Raw genomic sequence first — 14354 nt, 5'->3', positions numbered from 1 at the left:
ATAGTTCTCGATGAAACTATCTGAATGTCGGTTGAGTTTGCCAGAGTTTGAGCTCACAGTGAGCCGCGGTTGTTCGTCGAGTCGAGCAACGTCGACGAACCTAGACGCGCAGTCGCCAGTTGAAGTTCTATTACTAACGCCAGATCGCGAACAAATCAACAGCACACAGGTCTTTCATTTCTAAATTTTGCCAGTTGGATTATTACACAAGTGATTAAACTGTGGATTTAAACTCCAAATAAATAGTTAACAAGTGGAGTGCTCTAGGTATTGTTTTCGAATTTCCATATCCTTGCCGTCACGGTCCTGTGGCGTCCACTTTTGTCACGCAGCAGCTGTCGGAGAAACAAGGTTTGGCCCGCAGCTCGAAGCGGTTGCCTTGCCAACCGATAAACATACACTCGGTTCCGAACGGCAAACACCACACACTAGGTTCGTTCGTCAGTTGGTCGGTAGTTTTGAGAGCTAGTCAGACTTGGCCGTGCTCAGTCAATGAGTTCTATCGTATCGTGCCTACGGACGCTGTGCAACGAGGAGTTGTAACAAATTCTGAAACGGGAACAAAACGTCTTCAAATTGGACTGGGTCTCCCGGGCTGGCTTTGAGGTATTAAATAAACTGCGACTGAAGATGGGAATAGCAGGGTTACTTCATGGTGGAACGTTTCTAGAACCAATGGGCGTATAATTGGCGCAATCTACAACAGTGGCCGCATTCGTGATTACGTTTGTGAAAAAAATCGTAAGTGCACAGTGGTGGTACAACGCAAGTTCGTAGTGTAATCGTTTGTAGATATCCGAAAATCGAGCGCAAATTTATTGATGTTACGCCAGGGTCGATGTTGTGCGAAGGCGTCGACGGTGAAATCGCGACTTGGAGTCGGTGACTTGCTGGCCTTGTTCGGCAGAATCGTATTGCGAGATAAGCTCCAGTTTGTGTTACTTTCATTTGCTGCCGATTTTCTCGGTGCCTACCGTGTACCGCTTGTTTTCGTCGCAAGAGCGGGCATAACTGCAAAATAACAACCGCGCCCGCCGCCACTCGGCGACCCAGCGTCGCGCGTAGAAGGTTGCAGCGGAAATCCGTGTGAAGCGAACCACCTCCGAGACGCGCCCCAAAACGAGGTCAAACAACATACCCCGAGCACCCGAGCGCACCGTGCAACGCGCCTTCCGCTCTGTCGTGGCTTCGACAGGAGCATAGGAGGTCCTGGCAGCTCTCAGTCTTCGTCCACCACAACGAGGAACGGATAAGCCACAACTCGTAAGAACCCATTTCGCAAGATTTCGCATAACAGCGCGTCAGATATGATGGGGGTTTCTAGCCCCCAGATCTAACCGAGGGTTGCTCCATAGCTTCACAAAGCCTTTCGTGTTGTTAATTTGTTGAAAATGTTGGCGACACCTGCCGATTGCCGAGCCCACGCACGCATTAACCACCGCCGCCTGTGCGTAAATGGCGAAGTTTTTGCGGTCAAACTCTTGCGCCAGATCAGGCTGTAGTGCTGGAGCTCGAGTGCCCGACTTTTCCCCAAAAAGGGGTCATTGGTTCGTAGTTTAAATTAACCGCAGAAAGTACCGTAGGTTAAAAGTTTGGCCCATAAGGTAATACTTAAAGAAGTGTGAGTCGCAGATACTCGTATCGAATTATTAAAATATATGTGTATGCTTTATGGACATATTTTCTGAGACGGAGAAACGAAACTGGTTAATTTTGCATGACGAAATATGATTTAAATTTGTCGGTATTTTTGTTACATATCAACAACCGAACTACGGAGAAGCTAGTGGAGTGTGTAGCATTCATGCGCTACGAAATCAATTGGGCAAGCAACTTGAGTAATCCAATCAATAATTCAGGCGGACGGTACTCTTCATCGACCCAAAGCGTAAACCACCAACGGCAGTGAGTCAATAGAACGGAATGCATGTTTACTTTATTGACCAACCAACGAGCACCTTCCTCGAGTGTCAGACCTTAAAGTTCACAAGAAGATAAAGCGTATCAACTGGGTGGTGTCATCAGTGCCCTTTTCCACGTGGCGAGAGCAGTCGTCTGAGCAGAAGTATGAACCCCGAACATGTAATCCACCGCCGAACCTCATTGCATTGAACCGATAGTGTGTGAAGAGTGTGTGAATTTAGTCTTTAATGCCGTGGCCGAAGGAGTAGAAGGTCGCCGCTGGTAAAACATAGGCGGAAATGACACAGTTGTCTGTGTGATGTTCAGTTCCGTTGCGGTTTGCTGTGCGGTGCATACGTAACCTACGAACGAGCGATGCAACGGCACGAGTAGCTCAGGACAACCTCCGCCAACATGAATCGATACCTGACACTAAGCCAGCTGGGCGATGGTACCTACGGGACCGTTGTCCTTGGCCAGCGGAAGGACACTGGAGAAAAGGTCGCTATAAAGCGCATGAAGCGGAAGTACTACTCGTGGGAGGAAGCTATGAGTCTTAGAGAAGTGAAGGTAAGAGGTGCCGCACACGCGGCCATTGGGCGACAAAAACTACATGCCGGTCTGTTCTGTCTTTTTCTGTTCCCCGAATTCCCCAAACCGTCCCTGAAGTCACTGAAAAAACTCTCCCATGCCAACGTGGTCAAGCTGAAGGAGGTGATACGGGAAAACGACGTGCTGTACTTTGTGTTCGAGTACATGCAGGAAAACCTGTACCAACTGATCAAGGATCGTGACACACACTTTCCCGAGACCACCATAAGACTGATTCTGCAACAGATCCTAACGGGCCTGGCGTTCATGCACCGGCACGGCTTCTTCCATCGGGACCTGAAACCGGAAAATGTGCTCTGCAGTGGACCGGAAACGGTCAAAATCGCCGATTTCGGTCTCGCGCGAGAAATACGCTCCCGGCCCCCGTACACGGACTACGTCTCGACGAGGTGGTAAGTATACGGCACGAGGTGGTTGCGTTGACTCCTCCTGTACCGTACCTGTTTCGTCGATAGCACTACATGGGCTAATCACATTGCGTGTCGCGTGATCATTGTCGAGACATATAATGGTATCTTCATGAATTATGACCACAGTTTTGAGTTCCACGTGTTTCTACTTTTTTTATTCTTTCCTGAGGGTGGACCACAGTCGACCTTCACTACTAGTTAGCTAGAGGCTGAGGTTAGCTTTCGAAAATTGATGACGCACAGAATGTTAAACATCTGGCGCGAAGAAACGGATCCTACTGGAGTTCTTACATTCAAACGAGTTATACACCGTTTACAGCTGACACTGCTGAACTAATTTTCCATTTCTTTGTGTTAATTACAATAATCATCTGATGTACTTCCAATTTCCATTGGAGTTTCGTTATGTTTCTAATGCTATCTCTTAGTAGAATGCATTTTCTAATAGGATTGTACTTTTAGAAAATTAGTGTCGACAAGGCCGGCCGGCTTTATCGGTGTCAATGTTTAATTTAAATTTCCACGTTTCATTTCTAAGGAACAGATTTTGTTTTCCACCATTCCCGTCAGTTTCTCAGCCTTTATCAGTTTCAAGAGTTTAGTATGTGCTTCCGGATAGGATTCTAACAACGCTCTTTCGATCCGTAGGTATCGTGCACCGGAGGTACTGCTACATTCGACCCGCTACGGAAGCTCGATCGATCTATGGGCTGTAGGATGTATTGTGGCGGAACTGTACACATTTCGACCACTTTTTCCTGGTTCTAGTGAGGTGGATCAGTTATTTAAGATATGCTCGATACTCGGTACGCCCGATAAGGTGAGACCAGGAACCTCTGCCTCTTCTGCTAGTCTTGTGCCTACTTTCAATATCTTGTTTCGAATACTTACAGACCGATTGGGCGGAGGGTCATAAGCTGGCGGCGACGATACAGTTTCGCTTTCCAGAGTGCCCGAAGATTGCGTTGGCTACGCTGGTCACCAGGGCCAGTGCGTCCGGCATTCAGTTGCTAGAGGATATGCTGCAGTGGGATCCGGAGAAACGACCAACCGCCCAACAGTCGATGAAGTACTCCTATTTTAGCAGTATGAAAGCACGGAGTTCCGCGAATCTTTCCACTAACCAGCAACACAATCATCAGCCAAACGGCAACAGCAACGGCATCAACGGCTCCGTGGCCGCTATTCCGAACGCTCGTCTCTCGATCATGGACGTCCCCAGCAACGCCAACTACAAATCGATCACTACCAACGAGTTGAACGATATCAACTCGATCCTGACCCTGTCCCGGGTGCCCGATCTAGCAGCGCAGCCGACGCAACCGCTGGCGAACTCACAACAGCTGCACGGTGAAGGAACGAAAGGTAGTAGCAAGTTTCAGAGTGGCATCAATTACAGTGTGTTGAACGAAATGCTTAACAACTACAATGCCGGCCTGGGGGTACCTTTGAATCCACACCAAGGTGGTCCAGCGGTCGTATCGACACAGGTGAAACTGCTCCGGAATGGACCATCGGCCATGTACAATAAATCGGTCGCATCCAGTGACTTGACCATCACGACGTCTGTGAATGAAGCCGTGGGCAAGGCGACGAATGAAAGCGGTTCCGGATCAGTCGTCAGTTATGCCATCATTAAGCCGGCGGTTGTCCGGATCGCTGACAGCCGGCCAACGGATGCAGCCCCGCCAATCAACGCAATAGGTGGCGTCAGTTTGCGGAAGGAAAAAGTGAACGATATATTCGTTACACGAAGCAATGACTTTCACCACCAAAAGGCCAACGGCCAATCGAAGGCTGGCCACGGGCGGGCACTTCCGGCAATCGACAGCGATGATTCCAGCTACTTCGGAAGTGGATTCTATTTGCACAAGAAAAGTGCTGCCAAGAACGGCTCTAGTGGCGCTAGCATTGGCGGTGGCAGCGACGGCATCATTGGTGGTGCTAGTTCGGTGTACAATGATAGCTTTGCGAGCGACGGTAAAGTGTATAACGCATTTTCGAAACAGCCCGTACTGGTGTCGAGAAAAACGGACGAAGACCTCAAGGCTTATCGCAATCGGAACGGTACGATGCATCGAGCTATCCACGGTCACTTCAGCAAAAGCTGGGAACCGACCAACCAACGCGGCAACAGCTTCGAGGATGATGCGCTGGGAGATATTCTGGGGTGAGGTTTGATGACAACAACTCAACTTAACGTGGCTTTTTGGCGGGTCAAATGTTGCCGCCGGATGAGCGTTACCACCTTTTGAATAGTTTAACTCATGACCCTCTTTTTATCTGCACACCCCCTTTCTAGAAGCAGAATACAAGCGAACAAAAAACCAGTGAAGAGTTTCAAGCTGGAGGATCTGTTTGGATCTATCTCATTCAGCAAAGATTCGACGACCTCCAAATATCCCAACACTGTTCCCTTCGCTAAGGGCAGCACGAAGAATGTTGGAGCCGGACCGGGTGTGGCAGATATTTTCGACAACTCTGAATCCAAACCTTCACACTCAAGTGCAAACGTTGTCCCACGGCGGAAAAATCAGCAAATCTTCGTTTCAAATAATGGGTATGTGCGTAGGAACGGGATATCAATTGAAATCGGGCTAAACCACACACTTTGGGCTTATTTTGGACATCCAGGAACTTGGTAGCAAACGATTTTAGCGGACCGAATGCATCTTTCAAACTGTTTCCATGGGACGATATACCAAAGCATGAGGTGGAGAAAAAGCAATGGATTCCGGATAGTGGTAAGCCTTAAAACGAGGTCCTAAATTAGCGTAAAAATTTGCACGAACCTGTTTACGATGTGTTCCAGGAGTGTTGACGTTCGTCGGGACGGGCAATGAGCACGTGGGACGAACGGATTGGGCGGCCAAGTACCTCAACAAATAAGGGCAGCAACATTTTTATGCTGACACTATCATGCTTGGCGTAGTTGCAGTGTTTCGTTTCCATTCTGTTTAGCAACCTATCTGTGATAGATCAGCGTAACATTAGACAATTTAAACCAGTTGTTACAGCCATTTTTTGTGTTTGTTTTATGTTTTCATCATGTAGTACGTGTAAAAAAGGAGCATGTAACATCGGTGCGCTGATTATGCTTAATTGTTCGAAGTACAATAAATGTAAACATTTTTCATACAACAATACCAATAGCAACGTGAGTTGAGATGATGACAATCGATTGCCGTTTCTCAGAACCAGTTTACAGAAAAATGGATCAATTAATTAATTACTGAAATCATAAAGAAAACAAAATAACAAAATTAAGGAGTTCACCTACGTTCAGTAGTTGCAGCACGAAAGTAGTTCGCAAGAATCAAGGCCAACGGGGGGCTCGTTGCTGTCGATGACAAAATACGTGCAGCGGGTATATAAGCCACGCCAAACATTCCCAAAAATCATTCGTAATCCTTTCGCTCACCTGTTAACAATCCGATTCAGGAGAACCTTCTGAAATAGTCAGAGTAGAGCAAGTTATTGAACCACTAAAAGCAATCGGTGCAATGGCGTTTAAGGTAACTATATTCTAAACATCTTAATATCCGGTTCTAGTCACCCATACTCATTTGTATTCCTTTCGGATCTCACACAATAGTTCGTCGCATTCGCAACACTGATCGCTGCCGCCAGCGCAGGGCTACTTCCGGTTGCTCATCATGGAGCCATCGCGACGTCCCACTCCAGCATCCAGCACCACTCGGCTCCAGCTGTCCACTACCACGGTGATCTCCATGCTTCACCCGCCGTCTACCACCATGCTCCGGCCATCGTCAAGACCATCGCCCAACCGACGATCGTCAAGTCCGTAGAGCACCACGCCCCGGCCAACTACGAGTTCTCCTACTCCGTCCATGATGAGCACACCGGAGACATCAAAAGCCAGCACGAAACCCGTCACGGAGATGAAGTGCACGGTCAGTACTCGCTGCTGGACTCCGATGGCCACCACCGCATCGTCGACTACCATGCCGACCACCACTCAGGATTCAACGCCGTCGTGCGCCGTGAGCCCACCAATGTGAAGGTCCTCCAGCCAGTGCACAAAGTGATCGCTCAACCAGTGCATGTCCATGCTCACCATGCTGCCCCGATCGCTCATCATGTTGCTCCCGTCGCCCACGCTACCTACCAACACCATCACGCCGCCCCGATCGCCCACCATGCCATTCCGGTCGCTCATGCTACCATCCAGCATCACCACGCGGCTCCTATTGCCCACTACGCCGCGCCGATCGCTCATCATGCCGCTCCGATTGCGCATTCGTCGTCGAGCATCGTGCACGGCCATAACCACCTGAGCCATCACCATTACTAAACATCGCTAGAAAATGTTTATAGCATAATGTGTTGCATAGTTCAAACAGTCTAGACATAATAAATGCAAATCATATAAAACGTAAAATTGGATCTGACTTTTTCTCTAATAGCATTTAAAGTAATGGAAAGTAAAAGAGTCATTATTAAGAGCTAGCTCCGATGATAATATACTCTTGAAACAGACTAAAACATGGGTTGTACTTTTAACCAGAGAGAACTCGCTTAATCCCGACGTGTGAACTAAAATTTGCGAATCGACTCAAGCTTCTCACGGAATCTTTAAACATCTAAAGTCTGAAGGTCTTAGTCTAAGGGTCTAAAGCTCTAACCAAGGTAGTATTTTTATTTAAAATATAGTGTGTTTTATTTTCAATGTGTGATTATTTTATTATTCGAGATGTTTCATTTTCTTTTCTTATCTTATCCTGCAACTATAGCTGAGCGGAGCGGTCATTTAATTTAAAGCTACTTTCTTTTGAAGCATTTCTAAATTTCGATAAATTAATTGTATAGTTTTTGTTTGAAACACATAATTGTAACTTGTTTCTTTCTTTCTTTTCTTTCTGATTTCTGAAGGTTTTCTGATTCACGTTCGAAGAATTCAAAAGAATTCCAGTGAGCTTAATTCAAACGCAAATCAGGTGTCCACTAAGGAAACATGTAGGAAAAAAAATGAATTTACAAGCATACATCGGTAAATAAAATTACGGATTTCAAGGACTTTTAAATTTTAAATTAAGTTTACTAAATTATTCCACTAATAATCTTTCGGAATGTTCTTTGCTTTAATTCATTTTTAAATTAACCGACATTTAAATCGATTCCGAGTCGTTGAGCGCCATCTGTTCGTCAGCTCTTCTACCAATACTTTGCATAATTTCAGGCGCGCTTCCCAAAGCACATAAAAAAACAAATTCAAATCCAATTCTCTTGATTAATTATTTTTCTTTTTACCTATTTATTTATTTATTTTTAATTTGTTTATTAACTTTTTTCTTTTCTTATATTTATTTTAATTTTATTTATTTATTTAATACGCATACGCCACACGGCCTCGAGAGTCGACACCTAATATCAAGTTTAAAAATAAATAGAGGAGAAACTTGGTGGTGGTTGCAACATCCTTCGAGAATCAAACGCCGCAAAGCAGAGTTAATTTTAGGCAAATCTTGTACGATAATACAGCCTTTACTACAATGTCAGAATAGCAGGTGACTGAAGGAGACAACATATTTTGACCAATTTCAAAAGTTCCTTCAATCTTCAGTATGAAAACGCCGTATAACTGCATATCCTGCAGTGTAACTACCGTGCCTTAAACAGGTATTCAGAAAGAACTTAAACTGGAGCACATAAGCATACAGATACCGATCGATTTTATGACCCTCCTTAGGCTTGATCCCAGGCGCGACGGTTTCACTCTAACCTTGGGCCGGTGACCTGAAGTAATTTTAATACTTACGGAGATAAATTTAAATAGCCAGAGTTCAACGGCGACGATTGGAATGAAAAACAATAAATTATGATCGATAAGAACTAGTTAAAGGGTGACACTTTATGTGAACCATGATCTAAAATTAACTACAGTTCAGTTCCAGGTAGCTACATAATCGTGTTTACTCTCAGTAGTGTCCCGCGTACGCCGGCTGTGTAATAACCTTTTGGACAGGCTGAAGCACTTTCACGTTGGCGGGTTCGCGACGGACAACCGCGTTGAATCCGTTGTGATCGTCGGCGGTATAGTCGACGATGCGTTGGTGGCCATCGGAGTCCAGCAGCGAGTACTGACCGTGCACTTGGTCTCCGTGGCGCGTCTCGTGCTGGCTCTTGATGTCTCCGGTGTGCTCATCATGGACGGAGTAGGAGAACTCGTAGTTGGCCGGGGCGTACTCCTCAATCTGTTTCACATAGGCCGCCGGCTGTGCGTAGCTCTTCACGATGGAGGGCTGTAGATAACTTTTCACTACCGTCGTCGGCTGGACGTAGCTCTTCACGATCGCAGGCTGGGCGTATGATTTGACGATGGTCGGCTGCGGTGCCACCAAGCTAGGCTGTGCGTACAGTTGTGGCTGGTGGTGAGGCTTAAACAAGGCAGGTTCAGCGAAATTGATCGGTGCTGCATGGTAAATTGGGGTGATCGGTTGCTTCAGTACAGCATTTACCACCGCAAACAACGTGCATACTGCGAAGAACTGCAAAACATAAATTTGTCACAACACTGCTTAACAGCCTGCCCTGATTCGAACCACTCGAAGGTTGATAACATTGAACGAAAGAGAAACACATGCTTACTTTGAACGCCATAGTGTCCAGCTGCGAACGTCCTCCAATGTCACCGTTCCGATCAACAGAAATCAAGTGAATGACACCATTCTTAAGCTCAACAGACGCCTTATATAAGAGCGCCGGAGACGTCGAGCTAAGTTCCGTAAAGCATTTCCTTTGGAGATCGAACCGTTGGGAAGGTCCTTACCCATACCGTGCTGAAAGTTTGGCGCCCCACCACGTCGGGTGGAAAGGAGACAGACAGAGGACAGAGGTTCTCTCGTCCGTTCTGTTACAAAGCGAAATGGTGGCCAACGGAACCCGTGCGTAATATTTTAGGAAGTTGAAGGTAATAACTGAACCAGATCAGTGAGTCGTCAGGGACAGGTGCGTACAGGGGTTTTTTACTCGCCTGAAGCTAGTGTTCCCATGGCGCCTAGTTGGTGGTGCATATGGGGGGGATCGATCCCGATTGGGATCCGTAAGGCTTTAACTTTGCCTTGATTCACATCGTGCGAATTAACAGTACATGTGTTCGTCCCGTAATTCAAGTAGGTGCACAGTCAGGTTTCGAACTGACGTCTTTCGCATAGAAACGGATGAATCGGTGCCTGGCAGATGGATGATCTACGGACCAGCCAGCTGTATTATCATTAGTAGTAGTCACATATTTAGCTTGTCAGAATTTAACGGATGTACGAAGAATCCAAAGGTTATTTGAGTGATTTCAAACTTAATGGAAGCTTTGGGAAAAATGACCATTTGAAAAGTAAATGTGTTGGCATCCTAGCGATCATTACACTCGCAATGATTTCGTAGGCGGCCCTACTCTAACCAATCTACAACTTACGAATCCGAGTAAATACCATGCTAAGGTTCGGACTGAACGGTTCCTCGTAGAAACCTATCATCTATGTACGAAGTAGTCAATTAGCAGTTCGAAATTTTAATCCAAAAAACAAGAAATAAGAATTGAAACAAACTTTACGATTGGAATCTAAACATTTCTGCAGCGAATGCTTCGTGTAACAGCATTTAGCTAGTCCGAAGAACATTGACGATGCTAGAAAATTTAATACGATGTCCTTCATTTTAATAAAGCATTTCAGACAAACGACAAACGTTCTATAACTACGATAGTGAATGAACTTGGTAGATGTAATAACGATAGAGAATGGCTTTGGACCGCACCAGAGACAGCTTTTATCTCTGTTGCTTTCTGTAATGGTGTGTCTTTTTCCGGAAGTATCGGGAATCCAATCAATTGCCAGCTGATAACGTATCTGGTAACAGGTAGTAGGGTAGCAGTAGCATCAAACACCAGGAGAGCTTCTTCTTAAAATCATTTATTGTAATTGTACGGTTAATCCTAACGGCAACTAAACGGTAATCGAGAGGAAAATGGAAAGAGGTAGAGAAGAAGTGCACTTTCAGGTTGGTAGATTAGCAGAGGTCACGGAGCATGCCAGAGATTTAGTAGTGGGACAGGCCGACGGTCTTGATCACAGCCGGGGCAGAGTGATGATAGTCGGCAACGTACGCCGGCTGGGCGGCAATAATTTTGGCAGGTTGAGCAATAACCTTCGTGAGGGCGGGCTGTGCGATGATCTTGTGGACGGCCGGCTGCGGGATCTTGATGTCGGTCGGTTCGCGGTGAACGACGGCGTTGAACCCGTTGTGATCGTCGGCAGTGTACTCAACCGTGCGCTTGTGGCCATCGGCGTCGATCAGGCTGTACTGTCCGTGGACCTGATCGCCGTGGCGGGACTCGTGCTGGCTCTTGATGTCACCGGTGTGATCGTCGTGCACGCCGTAGGAGAAATCATACTGAGCATCGTGATCCTCATCGATGTGCTTGACCAGAGTGGGCTGAGCGATCGTTTTGATGTAGGTCGGCTGGGCAACGGTCTTCACGATCGTTGGTTGCGCCACGGTCTTGATCAGCGTCGGCTGGGCCAAGTGTGCCGAGTACGCGGCTGGTTGGTACTGCTGGTGGACTTCCTCGATCGGAATGACTCCGGCGCTGGCAGCGGCCAGCACGGCGAAGAAGGCAACAAACTGAAAGTGGACGATGTGGAGAAGAAAGAGGTTAGAAATATCGTCCAGCCCGCGAAGAGAGAATGAAAGCTCTCTCATCCTTTACAGCGCACTTACTTTGAATGCCATTTCCAGAGCCTAGAGAGACAAGTGCACTAGATCTAGAGATCCAACCTGGACTGATGCCTCCAGTCGCCCTAACACAACGCTTTTATATCCGCGCATACTCTGCCCGCTGCCTGCTGCAGAATGATCGATGGATGCCGCTTGTCACCGCCGCCACAACCCGCGGCGGACGAGTCCTGGCACCGGCACCGAATCTATCCGGCCATTTCTTTTCTCCAACGAGTGCGGCCATTCTTTTTGCATGTCAGGAGGGCGCAGGTTTATTATTACTATTTCTCGCACTGCTGCATCTTTACGGCGGCGAAAAAAAGTGGTCCCTCTCCCACCATGGCATGGCCACACGCAAGCCCCGCGCAAGATGTCTGGAGCGAACGTGTTTCGTCCTCTTCTTTACTCCGTTCGCCTACGGCACCTTGTTGCGTTTCTTTTCGCTTTTCAAGATACAAGTTCAGATGTTGCATAACCGTGCGAATGAACAGCCCGAGGGTAAAATGCCTACCTTGCGTGTTCGAGGGTCGAACCCCCCTAGATGGTCGCGTATTTTATTTTTGTTTGTTTTCCACCCGAGCCGACAGCAGAGCAGAGCAGAGTGGTGCAGTGGGGCAATAAAGGCGAGAATGGAACAACCCGAAACGAGGTGCAATTCAGTGTCTTGCCCTGTGGCCAGCGAAAACGAGCACAAGTTCCAGTCCCCCCAGTCTTGGGGAAGGAAATGATCGGTTACAGGGAAAAATCCACTTGCGCTGGAACTCTCGGGCCTATGTTCTGTACCTTTCCGTGGTTTCCCTGGACTGGACTGGTTGCGGTGGGATTACTCAAGCAAAGGATGGACGCCGAAGGAGCCCTTCCGGGGCATCGATTACCACCGTTCTTCGCTTGGCTGAACTCCAAGGTTGCAGACGACGGTTAACTGATTTAACGGACCCGAACGGCGGGACGCTTTCACTTTTGAATCTCTTCTTATTCTTGGACCACCACCACCACCACGTTTCACAGCGATCCGTCTCTAGTGTCTGTTCTCTCCAGCGTTTCTTGTCTGGGGGTTCCAATGGTTACACATCACTTTCGCAGCATTACGGTTGACGAGCCCAGAACCTCGTACATGGAACCGCCAAGAAATCGAATGTCTAATTTTGAGCTTTTGTGCGATTTCAATAGATTTTCGTATGAAAACCGCTTGCTTTATTGTAGACGAAATTGTTGCTAAACAACAAATTCTGAACGTTGTGGTTGTATCGATATTATTCACTTGCATACGGTGGCGCATGGTAAGGGTTCACGATCAGTAGAGGCAGACGATCCGGTTTTCGTGTGGCAGTTAGGTGCGTTACTTCAGTTACGGTACTCGTAGGTCACGGAAGGGGCATGGAATCGCACCTCCGACTGAATTCCAGCACCGAGTCCTTGCTGGCGGCGATCGTCCTGGTTCTCCTGGCGTTGCTCATTACGGCGCTCATCGCGGTGCTCGACCCGGCGTTCATCGTGACGCTCGCGTTCCCGGCGATCCTCGTCGCGACGATCCTCCCGTTGCTGATCCTGACGCCGATCGTCACGGTGTTCTTCACGCCGCTCGTCATGGCGTTCCTCGTGACGATCCTCGTGCTCGGTCGCCTCTGGCCGCCCTTCGCGCCGTTCATCTCGCTGCTCACTGAGCTCATCCCGCCGATTGGCCCGAGCATCTCCGAGCTTTTCACTTTGCTGTCCTTCTCGGCCGCCTCCACGGGTAGTATCCTGGTCTCGTCGTCGGATCTGGTCCACTCGTGTCACGGACGTGTAGGCTGGGGCGAGGACTGTGTCGATCGTGTACAGTGGCTTAACCGACTGAGCAGGCACGAGCTTCAACACTCGGTTCAGGCGTGGTCGGTTGACGGGTTCACTGCGTTGCTGGGCGTTGAAGCCGGTGCGATCATCGGCACGGTAGTCGACAATTTGACGAATACCGTCCGCGTCAACCCAAGAGTACTGGCCCCGGACGTGCCCGTTTCGTCGCGACTCTTCCTGGCTCTTCTGGTCTCCCGTGACTGGATCGTGAACGGAGTACGAGAAGTCATAGCCGATCTGTTCTTCGTTAGCATGTTGGGTGTCCACAACAAATCGATTATCGTTCGATTGCTGACGGTTCTCTGGCTCTGTAGTGTGTTGCTGCTGCTGCTGTTGCTGCTGCTGGTGTTGCTGGCTTTGAGGCTGTTGATAGTCTTGCAAGCTGGCGGCGCCCACTGCTGCCACCAGGAAAAGAATAAACTGTGCGGACATTGGGCTTTACTAGGCTGCAGCGTAGTATTCTCGATCCAATCCTTACCTTCAGCGCCATCTTCTCCGGCTTGTGTCGCTCAGTGTCGCCAGCAGTGTCTGATTTACGGTATTGTACGAACGTTGTGCTATGATCAAACTGATGCAGATCGCTTAGAACGGTTAGCCTTTTATAGTGACTAGCATCTTCCAGTGGCCACGTAACGTTAGCTGAGCCATCTAATGAGGTTGGGTAAGCTGATACTGAGCAGCGATGGTTCCAGTTTTTGTTTTGCCTTTGGCTGGCGCTAGCGTCTAATGAATGAGTATCATCGCCGGTATCGCATTTCCGTTCTGAAGAGAACCTTTCCAGCAGCCTTGACAATCTGAAAACTCCTAACGGTATAATGTGGTTAGTTCATGTACAACAACCAATGTGGCACCTAAGTTACGTCC

General features: G+C 47.9%; 4 protein-coding genes across 5 annotated transcripts; 2 read left to right on the top strand and 2 right to left on the bottom strand.

The window, feature by feature from the left end:
• The first annotated feature begins 2316 nt into the window (after window positions 1–2316).
• Window positions 2317–5813, top strand: LOC131208656 (uncharacterized). Its single transcript, XM_058201466.1, has 7 exons — window positions 2317–2472; window positions 2572–2906; window positions 3573–3744; window positions 3818–5094; window positions 5227–5484; window positions 5559–5668; window positions 5737–5813. Exons 1-7 carry the CDS (start codon window positions 2317–2319, stop codon window positions 5811–5813), a joined length of 2385 nt encoding a protein of 794 aa, XP_058057449.1.
• Window positions 5814–6427: 614 nt separating this feature from the next.
• Window positions 6428–7239, top strand: LOC131208659 (cuticle protein 18.6-like). Its single transcript, XM_058201470.1, has 2 exons — window positions 6428–6439; window positions 6520–7239. The coding sequence occupies exons 1-2, from the start codon at window positions 6428–6430 to the stop codon at window positions 7237–7239; spliced, it is 732 nt and encodes a 243-aa protein (XP_058057453.1).
• Window positions 7240–8863: 1624 nt separating this feature from the next.
• LOC131207688 (cuticle protein-like) lies at window positions 8864–11642 on the bottom strand. Its single transcript, XM_058200315.1, has 2 exons — window positions 11001–11642; window positions 8864–9310 (listed from the first exon to the last, which is right to left on the bottom strand). Exons 1-2 carry the CDS (start codon window positions 11640–11642, stop codon window positions 8864–8866), a joined length of 1089 nt encoding a protein of 362 aa, XP_058056298.1.
• A 1164-nt stretch (window positions 11643–12806) lies between these two features.
• LOC131208657 (zinc finger CCCH domain-containing protein 13-like) lies at window positions 12807–14081 on the bottom strand. 2 transcript variants are annotated; one of them, XM_058201467.1, is made up of 2 exons: window positions 13969–14081; window positions 12807–13910 (listed from the first exon to the last, which is right to left on the bottom strand). In XM_058201467.1, exons 1-2 carry the CDS (start codon window positions 13978–13980, stop codon window positions 13002–13004), a joined length of 921 nt encoding a protein of 306 aa, XP_058057450.1. In that variant the 5' UTR covers window positions 13981–14081; the 3' UTR covers window positions 12807–13001. The 2 variants fall into 2 exon arrangements, with proteins under 2 accessions (XP_058057450.1, XP_058057452.1); XM_058201469.1 differs by lacking the exon at window positions 13969–14081 and having other exon boundaries at window positions 12807–13922.
• Window positions 14082–14354: the final 273 nt, after the last annotated feature.

The sequence above is a fragment of the Anopheles bellator genome, chromosome 2 (genome assembly GCF_943735745.2).
Source record: "Anopheles bellator chromosome 2, idAnoBellAS_SP24_06.2, whole genome shotgun sequence".
NCBI classification, from domain to species: domain Eukaryota; kingdom Metazoa; phylum Arthropoda; class Insecta; order Diptera; family Culicidae; genus Anopheles; species Anopheles bellator.
Note: the sequence above shows the minus strand (reverse complement) of the source record. Positions and strands in the feature narration are given on the sequence as shown.

Coding starts and splice junctions, on each gene's coding strand:
- LOC131207688 (XM_058200315.1), bottom strand. CDS start 11,642: ATGAGAGAGCTTTCATTCTCTCTTCGCGGGCTGGACGATATTTCTAAC. Junction 9,311..11,000: donor CCCCGGCTGTGATCAAGACC/GTCGGCCTGTCC, acceptor CCTCACCACCAG/CCACAACTGTACGCACAGCC.
- LOC131208656 (XM_058201466.1), top strand. CDS start 2,317: ATGAATCGATACCTGACACTAAGCCAGCTGGGCGATGGTACCTACGGG. Junction 2,907..3,572: donor GACTACGTCTCGACGAGGTG/GTAAGTATACGG, acceptor TTCGATCCGTAG/GTATCGTGCACCGGAGGTAC. Junction 5,669..5,736: donor GCAATGGATTCCGGATAGTG/GTAAGCCTTAAA, acceptor GATGTGTTCCAG/GAGTGTTGACGTTCGTCGGG.